The 19,418-nt window shown below is 41.9% G+C and overlaps 1 protein-coding gene across 5 annotated transcripts in view; it reads right to left on the bottom strand.

Moving 5' to 3' along the window:
• The window catches only part of C6H1orf162 (chromosome 6 C1orf162 homolog), a 496,481-nt gene that overhangs the window by 174,609 nt on the left and 302,454 nt on the right, over window positions 1–19,418 (bottom strand). For 4 of the 5 annotated variants that reach the window (XM_069238647.1, XM_069238649.1, XM_069238648.1 and 1 more), the window contains one exon: window positions 8,778–8,872. The exons of the other annotated variant lie outside the window; for it this stretch is intronic. In XM_069238647.1, coding sequence (XP_069094748.1) covers window positions 8,778–8,872 — 95 coding nt within the window. The remainder of the gene's footprint in view (window positions 1–8,777; window positions 8,873–19,418) is intronic. 5 annotated transcript variants of the gene reach the window in all.

Below are 19,418 nucleotides of genomic sequence, written 5' to 3'. Positions count from 1 at the left end.
TCAAATACATATAACATCATGGTTAGAGAATAAGTAAAGGCCTAAAAATGACTAATAGGTTTATTGTCTGGGTGGGTAGTGGAAAGAGATGCAACTGTTCGGGGAAGTGGGACCTGAGCTGTGTAATGCCTTGAATGTAAGCATGAGGAGTTTGAAATGAGTGCCTTTGTGTATCAGGATTTAGTAGAGCTCCCTGGGGTGTGGTGTGAATTCTGTGTGGGAGGCTGAAGATGAGTCTGCCTGCTGAGTTCTGAATTGTTTGTAGTATTCTAGTGAGTTGCTTGGTGATGAAGGGAGTCCCATATTCAAGATTGCTGGTGACTAGGGCATCAGCGACAGTCTTGCTACCTTTGCTTGGGAGCCATTTGAAGAGTTTCCTCAGCATCTTTGGGGTGTGGAATCCACATGCAGTACTGGTGTTGACTTGTGCGGTCCTATCCAGTTTGCTGTTGATGATTATTCCTAGGTTTCTGGTGTGGTTGCTGGGTGTTGATCCGAGTTCGCCCGGTCACCTGCTAGAGTTCCACGGTGAGGTGTTTTTGCCAAAGATTACTAGCTATTAAGCTTGAGCCAGTATGTGTTGCATCCAGTTAGCAACTTTGGTCATAAAGGTGGTGAACTTGTCTCTTGTGTTGGAGGTCTTGTCTGAGAGGAAGAGTATGAGTTGTGTGTCATCAGTGTTGGAGAGGATGTGGATGTTGTGTGCACTGATGACATTGGCCAGAGGAATCATGTCTGTGTTGTATAGAGTGGGCCTTATGGATGAACCTGAGGCACTCTGCGGATGAGTTTAAAGGCTTCCAAGCAGTAAGGTACCAGCCTAACTGATTGTGTTCTGTCTGTTAAACGGAAGCAGTTCCAGATGGGAGGGAGTCCTTTGATGCCCATCTTGTGCAGGTGCCTGATGAGGATGGGATGTGTGACAGTGTCTAATGCTGCAGTAAGGTCCAGGAGAACGAGGGCTGCTGTCTCTCCTCTGTCAGGAAACATGCGGCTATCACCTATGGCAGCAATGAGTGCTGTTTCTGTACTATGTCTAGGCCTGAATCTGAACAGTTGATGTTGAGGAGCTGGTGAATGCTAAGATGGTTGGTGAGACGTCAGTTGATTAGTTTCTGTAAGACCTTTGCTGAGTATGACAGGAGTGAGATGGGTCTGTAGTTGTAAAGTGTAGTTGGGTCAGTGGATTGTTTCTGGAGCAGGGACATGATGGTGGCATGTTTCCAGGTGTCGATAGAGGCATCTAGGATGGGTGTTTGTGTTTTGCTGATCTGTAGGAATCCTTTGGTGCAGGCAAGGTGGGGGAAAGGGTCAGATTTGGCCCCAAGTGGATGGTCTTAATGTTAGGAGTGATTTTGATGGTGGTGACGGCTGGCAAATGAGACCATGATGGGAAGTTGAGTTGCAACAGTGACAAGGCTCAGGAGAGGCTCAATGTTGATGTACATGGAAGGGATTTTGTTACTGAAAAATTCACAGAACTTTTTGTGAATGTCAAGTGAGGAGATGATGTTGCTGGAGACGGAAGGAGGTGTAATAAAAAATCTTGGATGATGACCAACATTTCCTGGCTGATATTATTGCCGGCTTCAATGCGACTTGCAAGAGCTGTGCCCTTAGTGTTCCATTTCTGCTGGAGGTAGTGCCCTTGAGCTGATTTGAAGATGTCTTATTTGTTGTGTTTTGACTTGTTCTCCATTTGCATTTCAGTGGCATTTCATCAGCCTGAGATCCTCTATGTACCCGCTAGCCTGTGGTTGGGCTTTTACCGTTGGGCTGTGCTTGAGACGAGCCAGGGTGTTGATGCATGGGGTTATCCAACTGTGGAGGTTCTTGATAGCTTGCAGCAACTTGTTGGAGTGTTCAGGCCAGTGCCTACCCCTCTTCTGTGATGCTTTTCCAGCTGCTCTAAGCAGTTCAGTTGGTTGTAATTCTGTGATGGTGCAGGATGCATATGCTGCAATTGAAAAGGCTGTGGTCTGTCCAAATCATAGTTCCTGGATTGTCAACTGTGATGTTGCCTATTGAAGAGAACATGGAGTCCAGGAGGTGTCCAGTGGTGTAGGGGGTAGGTAACATACTGGGTGTGTTCAAGGTCTCTGAGGTTTTCTAGAAGGGCGATAGAGCTTGGGTCAGGGCAGTCTTCTAAGTAAGGTCTCAGATGAGTATGAAGGTGCTGGTGTGTGATCAAGTCTGTGACATTGATGGTGAAATTGTTGCGGGGTCCTGGTTGTCTGTATACAAGGGTTCTGCTGAGTTGCTTATCTTGAACTTGAGATGTTCCAGTTGGGGTTTCCTTGTAGGTGGGGCAGCTGATGGTATTTTTTAATGAAATGGGGACTACACCTTTGGGCTAGTTCTGACCATCTTGCCTGGCAATCTTGTAGCAAGCAGGGATGGATGTAGCAATGGCCATGTGGAGCCTGAGTTTAGCCATGTTTCCGGGAGGAAGATCAGGTCCAGACCGCGGTCATTCAGTAGGTCCCATACCACTGAGTGTTGAGGAGCATGCATGCAAGTGTGGTATGTTATGAGGATGGTGTTCAGTCTGTGTGAGCATGAGTGGGTGGCTGGTTTGGGTGAGGGTGAGGGAGTGGTCTGCTAGGTGCTGTTAGTGTGGTAATGGTGGGTGTAGGGCATTGTAATATGCATCAGAACTTGAAGGAGGCTCATGTGAACAATTCATCCTGTGTTCTATGGTACAGTGTGGCAGTCGTGCGGTGAGTAGTGGCCAAGTTTGAAGGTACAGAGGAGAGTGGCAAGGTAGCAGTGGGTGGGCAGAGACCAAGGGTTTCTGGTGCTTTGGTGGTGCGGTCCAGGTGCAGAGGGAACAGGCGGCTTTGTCTTTGGCTCACCAGCAACATGCCTGCTGCACATTGGCATTGCAGCCGCCATTAGGTAGGTCTGGGAGGGGGGAAGAGCACAGGGCACTGTGGCCGGAAAACCAGCAATGACACTTTCTGTGAAGATGGATGATGGGAAGTCCAGTGATGTCACTTACTGTGCAGATGGGTGATGGGAAATAAGGCCCCTTTGCTTGGCCATATCAAACATACGTGCAAGAGCCCTGATTGTTTTTATGACAGTGGCCAACTTAAATATTATCAGAAACCAGGGTGATCCCTAGTTTCTGCTTGGAAATCTAGAGACTGTAAATATTAGGTTGGTGGCAGGGAGAACTCAAAACATTTTATGATATCATGTCCACACTTCTTTCCTATGAGGGTATAATGTTTCTGGCTGCATTTAATAGACATCAAATTTTAATCAGTACAACCACAGTTACAAAGCGAATTAGCAGGTGTCTGTTTCGCATTGAGGATTTGTTTTTAGCAGTCAGCTTCGTAAGAGGTGACTAATTACAAGGTGCAGCTCTTAGGCTGTCAGCATGCAGGTACACCTTTTCAGGACACATACATCAGTTTCCAGAGGAGTTGCTAAGTCTGTCCTCAAAGCTATTGGTGGTGCACTTTTTTAAGATCCAAAAGTGAAGGACGGTGCATAAGACCAGGAACTGCTGAGCCTCTTCTCGGCAATGGCTACTTGGCCCAAGGTAAAAAAAAATGTGCTAGGTCCTTCAATATTAGGCAATATTAGGCAACACAGAGGTTGACCATAAACTCCATCCGCCCTGACTTCATCAGGTGGCAGCAGTTTGAGCTCTCCGGGCATATTTGCAGGAGGACAAGCAGGAGCCATGGTGTATTCAGCACTGAACATGAGCTGCTGAAGAAGAATAGGATATAGTGGCATATTATTTGTTTTTCATTGTTTTCAAAGCCATACTCTTCTACCTTATGGGAACCCTATGTCAGCTACATAGAAGCTGCATCAGGGGCTAATCTCATGCAGTGACAGTGACAATTGCATTCATGTAGGTATATAAGTCTGCAGAGCAGAAGTTTGAGTGAACTCTGACAAGATAATGGAGCTCTGACTGACATGAACACCTATTTGTCTTTAAGTGTGAAGTCTGTGTGTTTTAAAATGTCATATGATGTAGGCATCTTTAAAAAACACAACAATGCTGGCTTGGTGAGAGAATGCCTCTGCATCACAACTTCACATAAAGTGGTGTTCATCACAGAAAAAAAACATGACAATGCCAACTCATTGGGGAAATGCTACTGTTATCATGGCATCATGTGATGCAGCAGTCATCTTAGAAAAAAGTGAGACACCTCATAGGTACTTTTTTGCTCTCAAAATCAATCGAAAAGGTGCAAAGAAAAATGTTAACCATCCTCAAAATGGCATTGGGTGCAATGGACAACCCATTGAGCCATTATATTGAGAGTGCCTGTCAAGTTAACAGATGGAAGGCTCTGTCTAAAAGCACACTTTTTTGACGTATTACTTTTTGGTATTCTGTTTAAAATTAATGATACATGAGTCCTTCTAGAGAGCTAATGATATCAAGGATGGTCCTTAAAATAGGGGCTGGGCAGGCAGGAAACTGGCACAATGAGTAGCTCAATCAGCTTTCTGCTGCCATTGAAGTGAGCGCTTTAATTTCATGTGAGTGAGTCGGCAACCAATGAACACATTGTGGAAGATCCTCAGAGTTATAGGGGGGCGAGCCAGTGAAGGCTCATATCAGATCCCGGGCTCTGTCTGAGCTCAATGTCTTCTTGAAACCTGGAGCTAAAAAATAGCTGAGCCATCATGTGACTGCTGCCTTCCCTGCCTCTGTCACAGCCTTTTCTAAACCTCCTATTAAGGGCTAATGTGACTTCTGAGGCCTTTTTGCCTTTTCAATATGGAGAAAACCAAAATGAAACTAACCAATAGTTCTGGCTGGCCCTCCTCCTGTGTAAAACCTGGGAGATTGGGGAGGGGGAAGTCTGTGGGCTTTTGCTACAATAGTGGTGTGATGGGCCACATTTCCTGTTTTATTTGGCTGCCAGATTATTTTTGTTGAATGGGTCTAAGGTGATGACAGGTACTCCTCCGGCATGCAGTCCTGAAAGGTGCTCACTGTGACTAGAGCAATGCCATACTGCTGCTGCCCAGCATTTCACTATTCTGGAAGTAGCTCACTACCCTAAAAAAGAGAAGAAAGTGTGCAGCATACCGGGGCTTCCTCATTAATACCCTGGGCAATCGTAGGGAAGACTATGGGCCTGATTTAGATATTGGAAGATGAGTAACTCGTCCAAATATATATATCTAGACCTATGAGAGCTAGTGTGCATGCAGTAACAGGTGACATGCAGTAAAGTCAAATGACTCAACTAAGATTCTGAGTCTGGAGGCGACGTCACAGCATTTACTTTAATGGTGCACAATCCAAGATGGCTGTGACATGCTTTCTCCCATACTAGCTTCATAGTGAATGTGGTGCATGTCATCATGTGTTTCAGTTCCTATTTTTTATTTCACTGTGTATGTGCAGAGGCACAGTCTTTGGTGGTTTAAGAGATTTTTATGAGCCTGCATCTTTTGTGTATTATTAACAATGAGCAGAATGCTTCTTCACACTCAATTTTAAATGTATACACTGATGTAGTAATATTGCTTTTCCAACAAGTGTTCAATGAGATGTTTTAGTGTGGTGTTATGGTATATGGTAAATATGCCACATTTTAGAACACATACCATTTTCACTGAGATGGAAGTCATCTCTGTCACTCATTCTATTATGCCACCCCCACCTACTTTCTCTACTCGCAAACTTTGCAGTCAAGCGGAGATGTTTACAGTCAAGCTGACAAGTAATGTCTTATTTCCACTGTGTCATGTTTTTCTGCTCTTGATTAACTTTTTCCTTGTTCTGCTACAATCTGTAGCAATGATAAGGTGTTTCCGTTATTTCAGTCACATAATGTGGCATTGTTAACATATGTAGATATGTTCTAGCATTTCTGGGCAACATTAGCATAGAGGGTGCTAAATAATTGTTTATGTAGTGGGTTAGCACATGGGTGTTCTGACAATATGACATTTATTTTTATGTGGTCTGATTTGATGATGAAATGCTACATTTATTCACACCACAATAAGACTGTGGTGCTCTGTAATGTACTATGTGAAAATAATGTATAAAAATCCTTGATTCGGGGGTGTGGGGGAGTCAGTAGACTTTCCTATTCTATTAGGGAAGCTGTACAAATCTTTCTTGCTTTTGCTGCCCAGTTGGGAGTTAGAATAATTTAGAATTACTCTTCACTCGGACGTCTTATGGCCCTTTACTTTTTCAGTGATCTAGAACTCAGTTGTTGAGTGGGCCAACTTAATCAGCCTCATTTAACTATTGTATTGCTGATTTTGAGATTTTGGGGGGTGCCTTAACATGGAGACACATTGTCTCAAGAAATTGAGGTTAAACACCATCCCCATTCCAGTAAAATGTGCAAAACTTGATTGAGGTAAATTTCAAGGTGACTCAATTTTTAGGTACCATTTTGCTCCCAAAGGTTTGGTAGCAGAGGATGGTTGCACATTAAAGAGCACCTCATTTTTGCTCTGGAGAATTCCCTTTTGCCCAGTCCATAAAGATAGTGGATATTCCCATGTGGATTGTCGGGAGGATTTTGCAGAGCAACCTGACTTGCAGTGCTGCTCCTGAATGATTTGGATCATAAGTAGGAACAGGGCAGATTAATTGAGATGATTGGGAGTGTTTCTGGTGTTTACAGTGTGTTATTGAGGTTTCAAGTTTGAGAGAAGGATTTTCTTTCTGTGTAGGAGGTGTATGGTTATGTGATATTGATTTTGGGTTCAATTGGTGGTTTGATCACAGTTGTTCTGATGTCCTATACCTATTTGTGATTTTCATTTTGAAACGTTCTTGTCTATTATACGTTGGTTTGGTTATCTCATTAACAGAAATTAAAGATCGAGACATTATGATTTACTTGTCTTCATAAGGTAGTGTGGTTTGTGAGGCACCGCATACACACAGATAATGTTTTCTGAACAATGTGTTTTCGATTCTAGGAAGTGTGTTTAATTAATCCTGGTTGATATACTTTGTTCCTGAACTACACTGGAGTAAGTACATTAGTCCAGGAGTATACTGCCATTGGACAGGGGACTACCTAGTGTGGAACAGGTTTAACCAGTGCTGAAAAGGTGCTTCTCTTGTTTCTATTGGCTGTGAGATTTGTCTTATTCTAACTTGTTGATTTCCTTCCTATTTGCGTTAAGCAGCCAGAGTTTATTTAGCTATTTATTGTGAGTTCATTGAGAAAGGCTTTGAGATTGTTTTCTTCATTCAGAGAGATTTTGAGCTGTGATTAGTCAACTGCAAAGCCACACTGGAATTGGTGAGACATCACTGCAAAGACTTACTGTCAGTGGTTGGTTGCTGCCAGAGATATACTGTGATTGGATGACGTTTAGCATAGCCACGCTAGGAATGGCTGTTGTTGTTTCTAGTTTATGTTGTGTGATTTTTAGCTCATTTTTTAATGAAAATATTGGGTGCTGTGATGAAAAAGCTGAAAGTTTCTATTGTGCATTCTACCGAGGGGCAGCAATTACCTGCAAAGTGAATGTCTGCATGTGACATAATGACGGACACTGGGGTCTATACATGTACTAGGATTTCTAATTGTATCTTTGCTACCATCAAGCCCGTGTGCTGCAAGGGATTTTCTTTCTATTTACAGGCTCCCCTTTGCTTATAATCTCTCCACAGTAGATGTAACAAATGTGGAAACATACATATTGCTTATGATCTGCTGTCACTTATGAAATAAGCTCCTGGGAGAATAGTGGAAGCTGTGTGTTGTTTGCTGCACAAAATCAGCAACAAGCATTGGCAAGGCCAGTAGGTCAACAAAGCAAGAACATTTGGCTTTGCCACCCTTGTTTATTAAGACAGGAAACTGTAGCGGTATGAACATAAAATAAATTGCACTTCCATCCAGTATGCTTGACATCCTTCTTTTTTCAGGAAATACTTATTTTCTTTTTTAAACTTGTTGAGTCAGTGATGAGAAGACATTCAGGTAAATAAAGTATTTATTTAGTCGTGGAAGCCAACAGTACCACGCCATCCTCCAGGCTGCCTTCTTCACAATACATTTTTAACTGAAGACAATGCTGTAAATCAGGTTCTACTAACATACATTCTAAAAAAGCACAACATATGAAATGAATAAAGGAAAAAGGACAACACCACAAAAACAAATGTCGAATTGGTTTATGATAGAACTGAACACAAAACCTTCCGCCTTGCTGTTAAATGGAAGATTGAAAGAGACGTCCAGTCAGATGTATGCCAAGGAAACCTGAGATCAAATCTCAGATTCCTCCCTTGACCAAAGTAACTGATTCTAGGTAAATCTTTTAATTTCAGCCTTATTTTCTTTAAAAGACTAGTTTGCGAGCACTGTGAAGTAATTCTGTTCTGGATGGCGGCTACAAGAACGTCACTCAGATAACAACATATTTCTTGGCTCTTAGAGTCTGTCTCTGGCTCGGCCCATCTCTTTGATACATTTATTTGCTGGCTTTTCCACTTCTACTCAGGACAAGTGACTGCTGCACAGCTCCAGAATACCTTTGAGAAAAAGCTATGCTCTTTGTAAAATTAAATAAGAATATAAAAATTAAAAAAACATTATTTGAACACTGGGTAGACCAGCATATTTTTGGTAATTCTCTGCCTGACACTATTTCAGCTTTCCGTATACATTCTATTACAGTACAATACAATATATACATTCTTTACAAACTAACCAGAATGTAGAAATACAATTAAGGTGTTTGACCCAGAAGCATCTATTAAGGTTAGCAGCGGGGTGAGAGTTACTTTTGAAGTTACTTACCAATCTTTTTACGGATATAAAGGACAAGGGTAAACACCAGGGCAGACAGCAGAACTCCAGCAAGGAAGGCAAGGATTAGATGCAAAACTTCTAATCTATTGTGGTAAAAAAACAGAATGGTGCATTAAAAGATAGCTAAATATACAAAGCAAATTAGTGGATGGAAACAAGTGTTGGACACAAGTGTTTGTTCACGGTTGTTATAGTCCAACTTTTGTCATTGCCTGACTAAATCAGCCACTACCTACATCGTTTGTAATTTAGGGTCTGATTTAGATCTGGGGGGAGGGAATATTCCACTACAAACATGACAGATTTCCCGTCTGCTGTATGAAGAAAACCCTTAAGATATCACAGGAACCTAATATGACTGACAGAATATCCGTCACATTTGTGACAGAGTAACCCCATCTGCCAAGATCATAACCAGGCCCTTAGGGTCTCTTTATGAGACTGGCGGTCCCACCACAGAACAGCTAATGTCGCTGGGAGGATGCCACCGCCATGCCATTGGTGCCTCCCCTTGCATTACAATGTTCCCGCCGGGCTGTCCAGTGGGCAATTTGTATTAGGGCATTACTGCCGGGCTGCCGGGAACAGTGCTATGATATTGGCCTCGGCTCCTTTAAGTGAGCTGAAGCCAATACTGTAGCACACAGCACACTCAGAATGCGCACTGTCTATAAAGCAGACTGCGCATTCCAAGGGTGCTGGGCAGGGCCCCAGGCACTGGCTTTCCTCCAGCCTTTCCGTGGTGGGGTGACCGCCATGGAAAGCCAGGCGGAAAGCTGAGTTGTAATCAGCAAAGCGGCGCTAAGTTTAGTGCTGCCGTGGGTGACCATAACTCAGACTGCCATCAGGCCATCGGGAACAATGTTCACGACGGGGACGCGGTCCAACCACAAGGGTCGTAATGTGGCATCGGACCGCCTGGAGTGCAGCAGTCTAACCGTCACCACGAGTCTGGTGGTCGACAATAGGTAGTTATAGTTAGGACCTAGTTTCTATAGGAAGAGTGGTATTTGTTTGCCAATAACTTTGGCGCCGCTTGATGAATCTTCATGAAATTTTAAAAACTGATACTTTGGTCACCTCAGTTGCGGTTGTAGGTTGATCCGTCAAGCAGGGGCTGAGAAAATGGCGGGGACCAAAACACATTTTCACCATGCATATTCCTATATGGATTTCCAACATGACTACAGCCCGAACCGCTGGACGGAATAACACCAACTTTGGCCAGAAAGCATGCTTTTTGTGAATTGGTGTAAATCAGTTCAATAGTTTTAAATATATTAGAGGGCAAAAACAGCTATTTGGGCACACAGACACTCTGTAGATCCAACTGGCCCCGTGCTGATATCTGATTGGCTGCCAACATTTCAACAAGGAAGCATTGGCAGCCATCTTGGGACTTGGCGTCAGCCGAGTCCCAGAAAAAAAAAAAGAAAGTGAAAAAAAAGAAAAGGGTCACCCTACAGCTAGACATGCTCCTAAAACCAGGAATGCAGTAGCAGATAATGTTGGTGATTAGGTGACAAAAGAAAATGAGTGGGAAAACAATCCTAAAGTATTTTGCCACCACTTAGACAAATTAGAAGGTTTCAAGCATAAAATAATATTACCTAGACTACATAAAGCCAGGAGTATTAGTTGGCTATTAGAGATAAATTCAAAGATGAACTAGCCAAAATTAAAAACGTAATCCTCCGAATCATTGGTGACTATTGTGGTAGTGTGCAAACCTGACAATTCAATAAGAGGATGTGTAGATTTGAGAGGTGTCAATATTAAAATTTTAAGTGGACTGACAACCACTACCAGAAATTGGCTAAATGCGAAGTATGATAGGGAAAGCAAACAGGTTTTCTACAATCAATCTTTTGTGTACATATCATGCAAATTAATATCATCCCTCTAATTGTTATAGGGCATCTGTGATAACACCATTTGGTGCTGCTTTACAAAATAAACAAACTACATTTGGATAAGCCTCGGCTGTTGCAATCTTTCAAGGGTTTATGGAAGCTTTTTTTATGAAAATGGATAGAATTTATTACTTTCAAGATTACATTCTAGTGCATACTGACACAGAAAGTGAACACAAAAACAAATTAAGCAAGATTTAAATATTTGAAAGAGACTATGGGGTTGATTACAAGTTTGGCGATGGAAAACTTAATCCGCCAAACTCCTGACAGGGTGGCCGCCACCTACGCAACATATTCCCTGCCGAAGCTATTATGGGTTTCCTGCTAGGCCAGCGGGCAGAAACCTATGTCTCTGCCCACTGGCCTAGCAGAAAACAGGCTACACCAATGTCTCCAGCTCGTAATCGAGCCAGAGGCAATGCTGTTCCCGGCAGGGTGCACCACCACCCTCACATTGTTCATTGTCTGCAAAGCACAGCAAAGCAGACAGGGAACATTGTGATGGTACTGGCCAGGAGCCCCCTGCACTGCCCATGCCAAGTGCATGGGCAGTGCAGGGACCCGCCTGTGGCTCTCTCCACCGGCTCTCCACCAGCCTTTTCATGGCAGTGCTACCACAATGAAACCGATGGCGGAGAATGAGGTCGTTATGGTGGATTCGGACCTCTGCCACTCCCAGACCGCCGGGATCCAAGATCCTGATGGAACTGGCGGTTCCCTGGTGGTCTGACCGCCAGGATTGTAGTTGTGGCCAGACCACCTAATTTGCAGCAGTTTAGACAGTCATCGTGAGTGTGGTGGTCTACAGACCGCCACATTCGTAACAAGCCCCTAACTGTGAAAAGTGAGAAATACAAACTGAAAGCAAATAATGTCAGATTTGGGTCATATTATCAGCAAAGATGACATCTAATCCTAAGAGAAATTGATTATGAATATTGTAAATGCTAGCATACCAGGGCAAAGATGAATTACAAATATTCTTTGGAGTATTTGAATTTTTTGCAAAGTCAGTATATAAGTGTTTCATATAAAACTAAAAACATTGGAGAATTTTTAAAATAAAAATAAGAAACTCAAGTGGTATAGGGGGTACCAAACACAATTTGAAGGTATTAAGAAACAAATCAAGTAGGCTTTAACACTGGGAAAACCTGACTTAAAATATAAAAAGATGTTCGTGATCATGGACTGGAATTAGCCTTAAACTAAATATATAATAATATAAAAGTGATGACAGCACATGCCTCATGTACACTAGGCGAAATGGAGAGAAGGCATTCCTTGATCAAAACAGAATCATTACCTCTATTGGGCAGTTAAGTATGTATGTGCATGCTTATGGGGTAGTCCTTTCAAAGTATGTACTGATCACAAACCAATAAAATATTTGCTATCCGCAAAAAGAGTTTCAGATTTAGCTTCCACCAGGATTGCAAGATGGTTATCTATGTTAGAATAGCACAAAGTTGTTGTTGTATTTGGATTTTGAGAAAATAAAAAAACACTCTAATAGTTTGTCAAATGTAAAACGTGAAAAAGGTTATGAAACCGAGTTTTCTTTGGACAAGAATTATGAACAAGGATAGGTAGTGACTACTGGAACAGTGAAGGTAGAGGCTATTTATGATAAAACGTGAGAAGAAGCTGTTGAACGTGATAAAGATTTTAAAAATATTGAGTGTGTGGATTGGTGAAGGATGGCCAAAGAAGTTAAACTGGTTAGAGAAGAGTCCCTGTGCCACGGATGAATTGAGCAAGAATGAATGAGGTTTAAACAGAACTTATCAATTGGTCCTGTCTAAGAATTTAGAAGTAGGATGATTGACTGCACCTATCAAGGTCACTTAAGAAAAAAACAGAATAAAAAGTAGGATCAAGGAGGCATTTTGTTGGCCAGGTATGGACATAGACACAGAGGAGGCTGTAAGAGATTTTTGATTGTGCGCGAATAGTGATAACATGCATTGGACGATATTATATTTATTGAAAATTCTATTTTTTAGCGAAGGTTAATCAGAAAACTTAGTATACGATAATGATCCAGAGCAATAGAATTGGAAGATTATTACTTGATGGACAGGAATATCAAGCAGAGGAAAACTGCAGTTTACAACCATAGGGGCAACATTTTGAATGAAAGTTTGAATGAAGTTATCAAGGAAGCTATTCAAGTGACTCTAATAAACAATAAGCTAAGAATTGATGTGGTCAAACAAATGGTGTGGCCTGAAAAACAACTAGAAATGAGAGCATTGGATATTTCCCTGTTGAGTTGCTGAGGGGTAAGAAACCTGGAACCTGATTGTCAATGGGAGTTAGAGAAATTTGTTGAAGTTAACCATGAGCAAATTGGAAGTAAGATAAAAAAGCAACAGATGGAAATAAAATGTATTATGATCAATGTTGGAGCGCAAAAGAGTTGGTAGACGGAGAAGGGCAAGTTGTGAAGATTAGACTTCAGTGGGTTGCCCTCAAGGGTCAGTCAGGATATTCTGACCCTGAAGTTGCTAAAAGAGTTGGAAGGAAGTATGTTATAGTAAATGACAGATCAGTATGGAATAAAAACAGGTTACTGGCTGTTGATGGTTCCCCAAATGAGAAAGCAATAGGGTAATAAAGAGTTGGAAAGTAAAAAGTCATGAAAACAAAAACAAATGGAACACAAATACCAAGTAGGGCTTATAAACCAGATATATAAAATTGATAAAACCTAAAAAAGAGTTATTCGAAAATACTTCACTGTAATAGAAATGTCCTTTAGTAAGCTCTCAAGAAGATAACTGACTTTCTAAACACAAATCATTAATTCACAGGCAAGAGTTCTGGCAGCAGTCACATTGTGTCATGATTTCCTAGCAAGAATACTTTGTAACATGAGGAAACTTATTATACCCAGTAAAGAAAGATGGCTGCTGCCTTTATCAAACATCATGAGATATCAGGGATTCCAGTGAATTTGATATTTGTAGTCATGAATTATTTAGTGTACCCTTCATATGCATGAAGCCTTACTTCTAGCTGTGATGATACACTGAAAACACTGTCAGCCTCTCCATCCTTAATGCAGATGGTTTTGAAGTATGATGCCTCTACCACATCAGCATTGGTAAGCACAGTTTCCACTTCTGTCTCCTGACAGTGTGCTATTTACTGATCTTGTAGTGGTCACTGAAGGTAATTAACTGATTTGCTGTCATGCTGAAGTATCCTGCTGGAGTAAAGATTAAGTAGCGGGTGCGTCTGCACTGTGCATTTGGCCATACAGTTGGAAAAAGTTAATAACTTCTTGGTTTACAAGGAAGGATCTTGTTTGAGAACAGTCTAGTTTGTCAAATCCAAAATGCAGTGGCTGTAGTGGATAATGACAATGTCAGCAATGAGCCTGAGGGGGCATCTGAAAAGACTAGATTACTCAGTGCAATCTTTTGATCCACAGAAGTGAAGTGTGTTGGGGAAAACGAGCAGCTGCCAAGTAAATAGTTGCATTTTTATGAGCAAGGAGTTCTTGAAGATGGTCACTAAAGCTTCATTGGTCTCAGTAGGTTACTTCCTCATGGAAATTTGCTAGATAGGTCAGATTCTGTTGTGAACAGTGAGGGCGGCATCATCCAAAAACCATGTACAGTGATGAGAGAAGGTCTGGAGTCAGAGATCAGGTCTTTTAGGCAGTTTTTATTCATTGATGGTGTGGTAGAGATAAGGGTTATCTAAAAGTAGACAGAAATGGTACAGTGATTGTTAGGCACCAAAAGGATGAGTAAAAAAATCATGAGGTTTGGTGGGTTGGTGGGTTGGTAAATGGAGAAGACAGACATATCTAATGTCAGTAATTAGGAGAGAGGTAGAAGGGAGTGAAATAAGGGTAGACAGAAAGCAGGATAATGAAGTGAATGGAGATGGCGCTTATAGATTTGAAATAGGCTGACCTCTGGTTGACTCTGGTTTCCTTATTTAACCACCACAGGTGGATTAATACTAGCCATCCTCAATCAGTATTTTATAGTCCGTCTCCAAACTAGGAAACCCCTGCACACCAGAGTTGCTCAGATATTTCACCAGTAGCTGAACCTATTCTGTGCTGCAGTTTTCTCTCTAGATTATGCCTATGCCCAAGATGCTCTGTGAAGGTTTTTATGATGTAATTCATGCTATAGAGAGACAGAGTTTTTATACCTGTACAAGGATCTAGACAACATTAGCTAGGCGTAGCAGATCTGATTTGAGTACAATTTTCATAAAGACCAGCTGACTGAGAAATATACATAGAGTACCTCCAAAGAGTTAGGTTGCAGAACAGCCATGTCAGCCCCAGGTCAGCTGACCAGAAAAAGAAAAAGAAAGCTCTGCAATATCGATATCTTGAACATGTTAGTAAGCTTGCATTAACATTGAGTCATCTAGTACCTCTATAATGTCAATATCAATCCCTCTGAAGTCCCAGAAGGATAAGTAGGTAGTCCACGTTAATAACCCCAACCCCAGTATGGGTCTGGATATGTTGAGTTCCAGAGGTTGTCCTGTTCCAAAATTATTTTAACCATCTTTTAAACGAATATTGACTTTTTTACTTTTTTAGGCAAGGTTGAGAACCAAAATGTTAGTTGGGCTCCTAGTGGGTAGTGATAAAGCAGTTGGGTGCTGTGGGTGGTCAGGCCACTAGAAACTTTGACCATCACATGGAGACTCCAAGTTATGGGTACCAAAACGTTAAACACAGAATATTGTAAATCAGACCAGCAAATCACAAGTGCAATTCCTGGCTTATAAAGTTCTTTCTTTGTTTCTAGGCTTGCTTTGTATTATGGACCGTGTAGTTTTGTACTATACAGTTTATCGTTGCCAAGCACATTATATCCAGTCTTTAGATTAGTAGCCAATGCCAGTAAATTATGGGCATTCTATTGTTTGTGAACCCAAACTTTAAGTGCCCCCATTGAACAGATCAAAATAGTCTGGACCTAAATTTGTTTAAGGCTCCTGTCAACCTGGTCTGAACTGAACATCAGTGGCCAGACCCCCATTTACCATAGACACCAATAGCAGAACTTGGGGAAACCCTGTAGATAAATCGAGACTAGCCAGAAAAGCAACACATCGCTTTTCTTATATCCACATTAAATTGAGGTGTTCCCTAGACTTTCTATCCATTGAAATCCCCTTAATGCTGCATTTGACAGGAGCACATATTGGCAGAATTTTATGCTAAAGCTTTCAGTAAGAGTTTTTGGTTGACTCCACAAAAACCTAGCAGGGCTGGAATTAACAATTGTGGGCAGTACCTCTCTTTGAGTTCACAAGATGACTTCTCTGGAATGAGGAAACACCTTCTGGACCTGCAGTTACCAGATTCTGTTGCACACACATTTAAGGTGATATTTTCCACCTGTTCTGACAGGCCCCACAGACTACTAACTCCTCTCTATTATACACTTATGATCACAGAATGCACAAAATGGCCCTCACATCTGTACTACTGTCTTCAGAATTCTTCTTGTGGCTTTCTGGCTGTTTCTATTGACACTAGGTGTAGCTCTGTCAGAGACACAACCAATTCTATATGCTTTATGCTGGTATCAGAAGCCTTTGAACCATTTCTTCAAACTTAATCACCCAAACTAAATTCATATTTCTCTGCCAAGCAAGAGTTTATCAGATATCTCTACCAGTCTTTGTATTGCAATTCTTTATTCAGGTTTTACAAAGTCAGACAAAGAGTGGAGCAAGTATCACTTACAATATATATTACACTCTCATGTGCTTCAAGAACAGGATTGGAAATGAATACAAAAGGATAAACGATGATTGTACATCCATAAAAAAAGGATAAAGCTTATATGCACATGTTGTATGAGTGAGAAGAGGGAAACAGCAACGCCTTTCCCCAAAGCTTAATAGTCCTACCATCTCATTTAAGGGTAGCTGCTTTGTGGTGACTATATAGGAACTTCCCTGAAAGCATGGATGTCTGAAATGGGGAATGAAGCTCCTCCTGCAAGAGCATCATTCTATCTAGGCCCTGGTTGGCAAGATGAGAGTACGGATGTAAAGGAGGATTTGGGTGATATCATGTCCCGATTAAGTTAAAAAGCTTCCCCATACCTCCTCAAGTTGTACCATCCTAACATGTGATGTACATATACATTTTTAAAAGCCACCATTTGGCTCATATTATCCAACCATGTGCATAGGGTTGAGAACTTTGTTGTTTTCCACAGCCAAAGAGTACCTGTCCAAGACCAGTGTACAGTTATCTATTTGTGCAGGTTTTAAGCGGTGCAAGGTAAGAAGTGTCATGTAAAAGGGCCATTTGTGTTGCCAAGATGCCCTCCAGTCCAACCTTTTGCCTAATCAAGTGTCAGATTTGTTGTCATTATGGTACCCCAGTCATCCTCCAAGAGTTGAGAGTGGAGGTGGCGTTCCCACCAGGTCTGCAAAAAAAGAAGAGATGGTCAATGAGACTGGAATATAGACCTGAGATAGTCTCCCAAAACTCTTTCCAGGGGAGTCGTGTTGTGTTTTACCACTTTGCAGATGTTAACAGAGTCCTAGCTGATTGTTGGAGAACAATGTCAACCACAAGGTTCTCTTGGAATGTGGTGAGATTGTCAGTTGGGGAGCTGGGAGAACCTGTGGCCTGCTTTGGTTGGTGGTACCGAGTGAACTGCTATAATTCATTAAACCACTTTTGGCTGGACTTGAGTCTCCAAGCAGTTATCTTAACAAGTCGTTTGTAAGATTGCAGTCAGACCATGGGTGAGCTGCATACGGCACCACCATTGTGAGGTGGGTAACCGCTTTGAATAGTGGAGGTCTAAAAAAGATATAAGAGATCTCTCAAGCACTATGTTTTCAAGAAGGGTAATCCAACACTCTTTCCAGATTGACCAGTTGAGTTCATAACCACCAATCCAGATCATTCTCTTATGCCAAAGTGGTGCTTTCTGTGGAAGAAATGGTGAGTCTCCAATAGTTTATGCGCCCCGCGCCATGGGCACTGCGATGCGAGGATCAGTGGGTTATCTGAAGCCAGGGGACAGGTGACACGTTTAGTTATTTAGTCAGATCCCCTGGTGAGTTTAGCATTTGTCTTTCTATGTGAGGCCACAGTGGGGTTTTGCTGTCTGTTTTCAACATATACATGGAGTGGGCCAATTGGTGAGCTAACCAATAGCATTCCATGTTAGGCAGGCAGAAACCTCCAGCCCTCACTGCAGCACACATTTTGGTCACTTTAGCTGTGGCTTATCAGTTGCCCATATAAAAATCAGGTGATGTCCATCTAGTTCCTTTAGGAGGGATGGATGGAGTCACACTGGGAGCATCTCAAACACACAATTAACCCCCACAACAAGAGTTACAAACCCTTCCCTCTCAGAAAACTGGTCCTAGTTTTATCTAAAAGGTGATTAATATTCTCCTGCATCACATTTTAAAGTTAATGAAAATCCCTAGAAAATTCAATGTTGAACATTTCTATGTGAAAGGTAACAGGCCTAACATTGCCTGGTTAGTGGTAGGGGTCACAGGGTAGGCAAGTTAATGAGATAGTAGGAAAATCTTGTTAATTAATCCATCAGGTCCATTATTGCATGTGCACATGCCATCAGATGAGACAGGGTGATCAAGACATTGTCAGCGTAGTAAAGGGCTTTCTGTTCACCTATGGCAGTAAGGATCCCAGGGATGTTTTCTTCCCTGTGGATCATAATGTTCCAGAGCCATCAAGAAATAAGAGGGGAGAGAGGGCATCCCTGTTGCATTGCCCTATGAACAGAGAAGTATGGTGAAGATAATCCCCCACAATATATTGAAGATGAAGGTTTGCTATACAAACCCTTGACTAAAGTGATAAAATTGGGGCGCAGGCCCATGCTTTCCATTGTACAGAATAGATAGCCCCACTCCACAAAGTCAAATGCCTTTTCAGGGTCTAAAGATATTAAGGCCTTTTGTCTAGATGATTCCACACCTGCCGGAAAAGGTATGGAAGAGCACAAAGATGATTAGGGGATGTGAGACCGGGTACAATCTCCACTTGAGCTAGGTGAATAAGGGCAGGATTAAACCTTCCCAGTGTGTTTCCAATATCTTTGCAAAACTTTTAACATCCATATTGATGAGTAAAATGGGCCTGTAGCTTGGGCACAAAAGTGAGTCCTTCCTGGGTTTCAGGATTAAAGAGATTCTGGCCTGATTAAACTTTCGGGGGATGTATCCCTGTTACAGGGTTTCTATGAAGGCCAATACAAGTAGCAGGACTATCAGGGGCTTGGGGTTTAGAATAAAACTACAGGGACCCCATCCTCCCCAGGGAATTTGCCTGTTTCTATACAATCTATAGCTGTCACTACCTTGCCTTCCGTGATGTCGAGATCCGACATGTCCCTCTGCATCTTAGTCTGCTCTGGTATGGGCAAGTCAGTCAGAAAGGCATTCTCTGCATCCTGAGTATTCTGCCCCCCAGCCGTATACAATACAGAGTAATAAGCTTGAAACTCTGCAAGCATATCTTTGGGTTAGTCAATAGGTCATAATACGAGTTCTTTAAGGCACATATGGTTCTATCTAAGTCCCACTGCTTGAGCTGCTGTGGCAGAAGCTTACAGGCCTTTCCCCCCTTTTATAGTGTTATTGATGCAGTCAGAAAATTGTTTTTTTTCAGCCTGTGATGTTGATAAGGCGTCCATATTGTACTTTTCTTTTAGTTAAA

This window comes from Pleurodeles waltl, chromosome 6 (genome assembly GCF_031143425.1).
Source record: "Pleurodeles waltl isolate 20211129_DDA chromosome 6, aPleWal1.hap1.20221129, whole genome shotgun sequence".
In the NCBI taxonomy this organism is placed as follows: domain Eukaryota; kingdom Metazoa; phylum Chordata; class Amphibia; order Caudata; family Salamandridae; genus Pleurodeles; species Pleurodeles waltl.
This window is presented reverse-complemented; position numbering and strand designations above follow the sequence as displayed.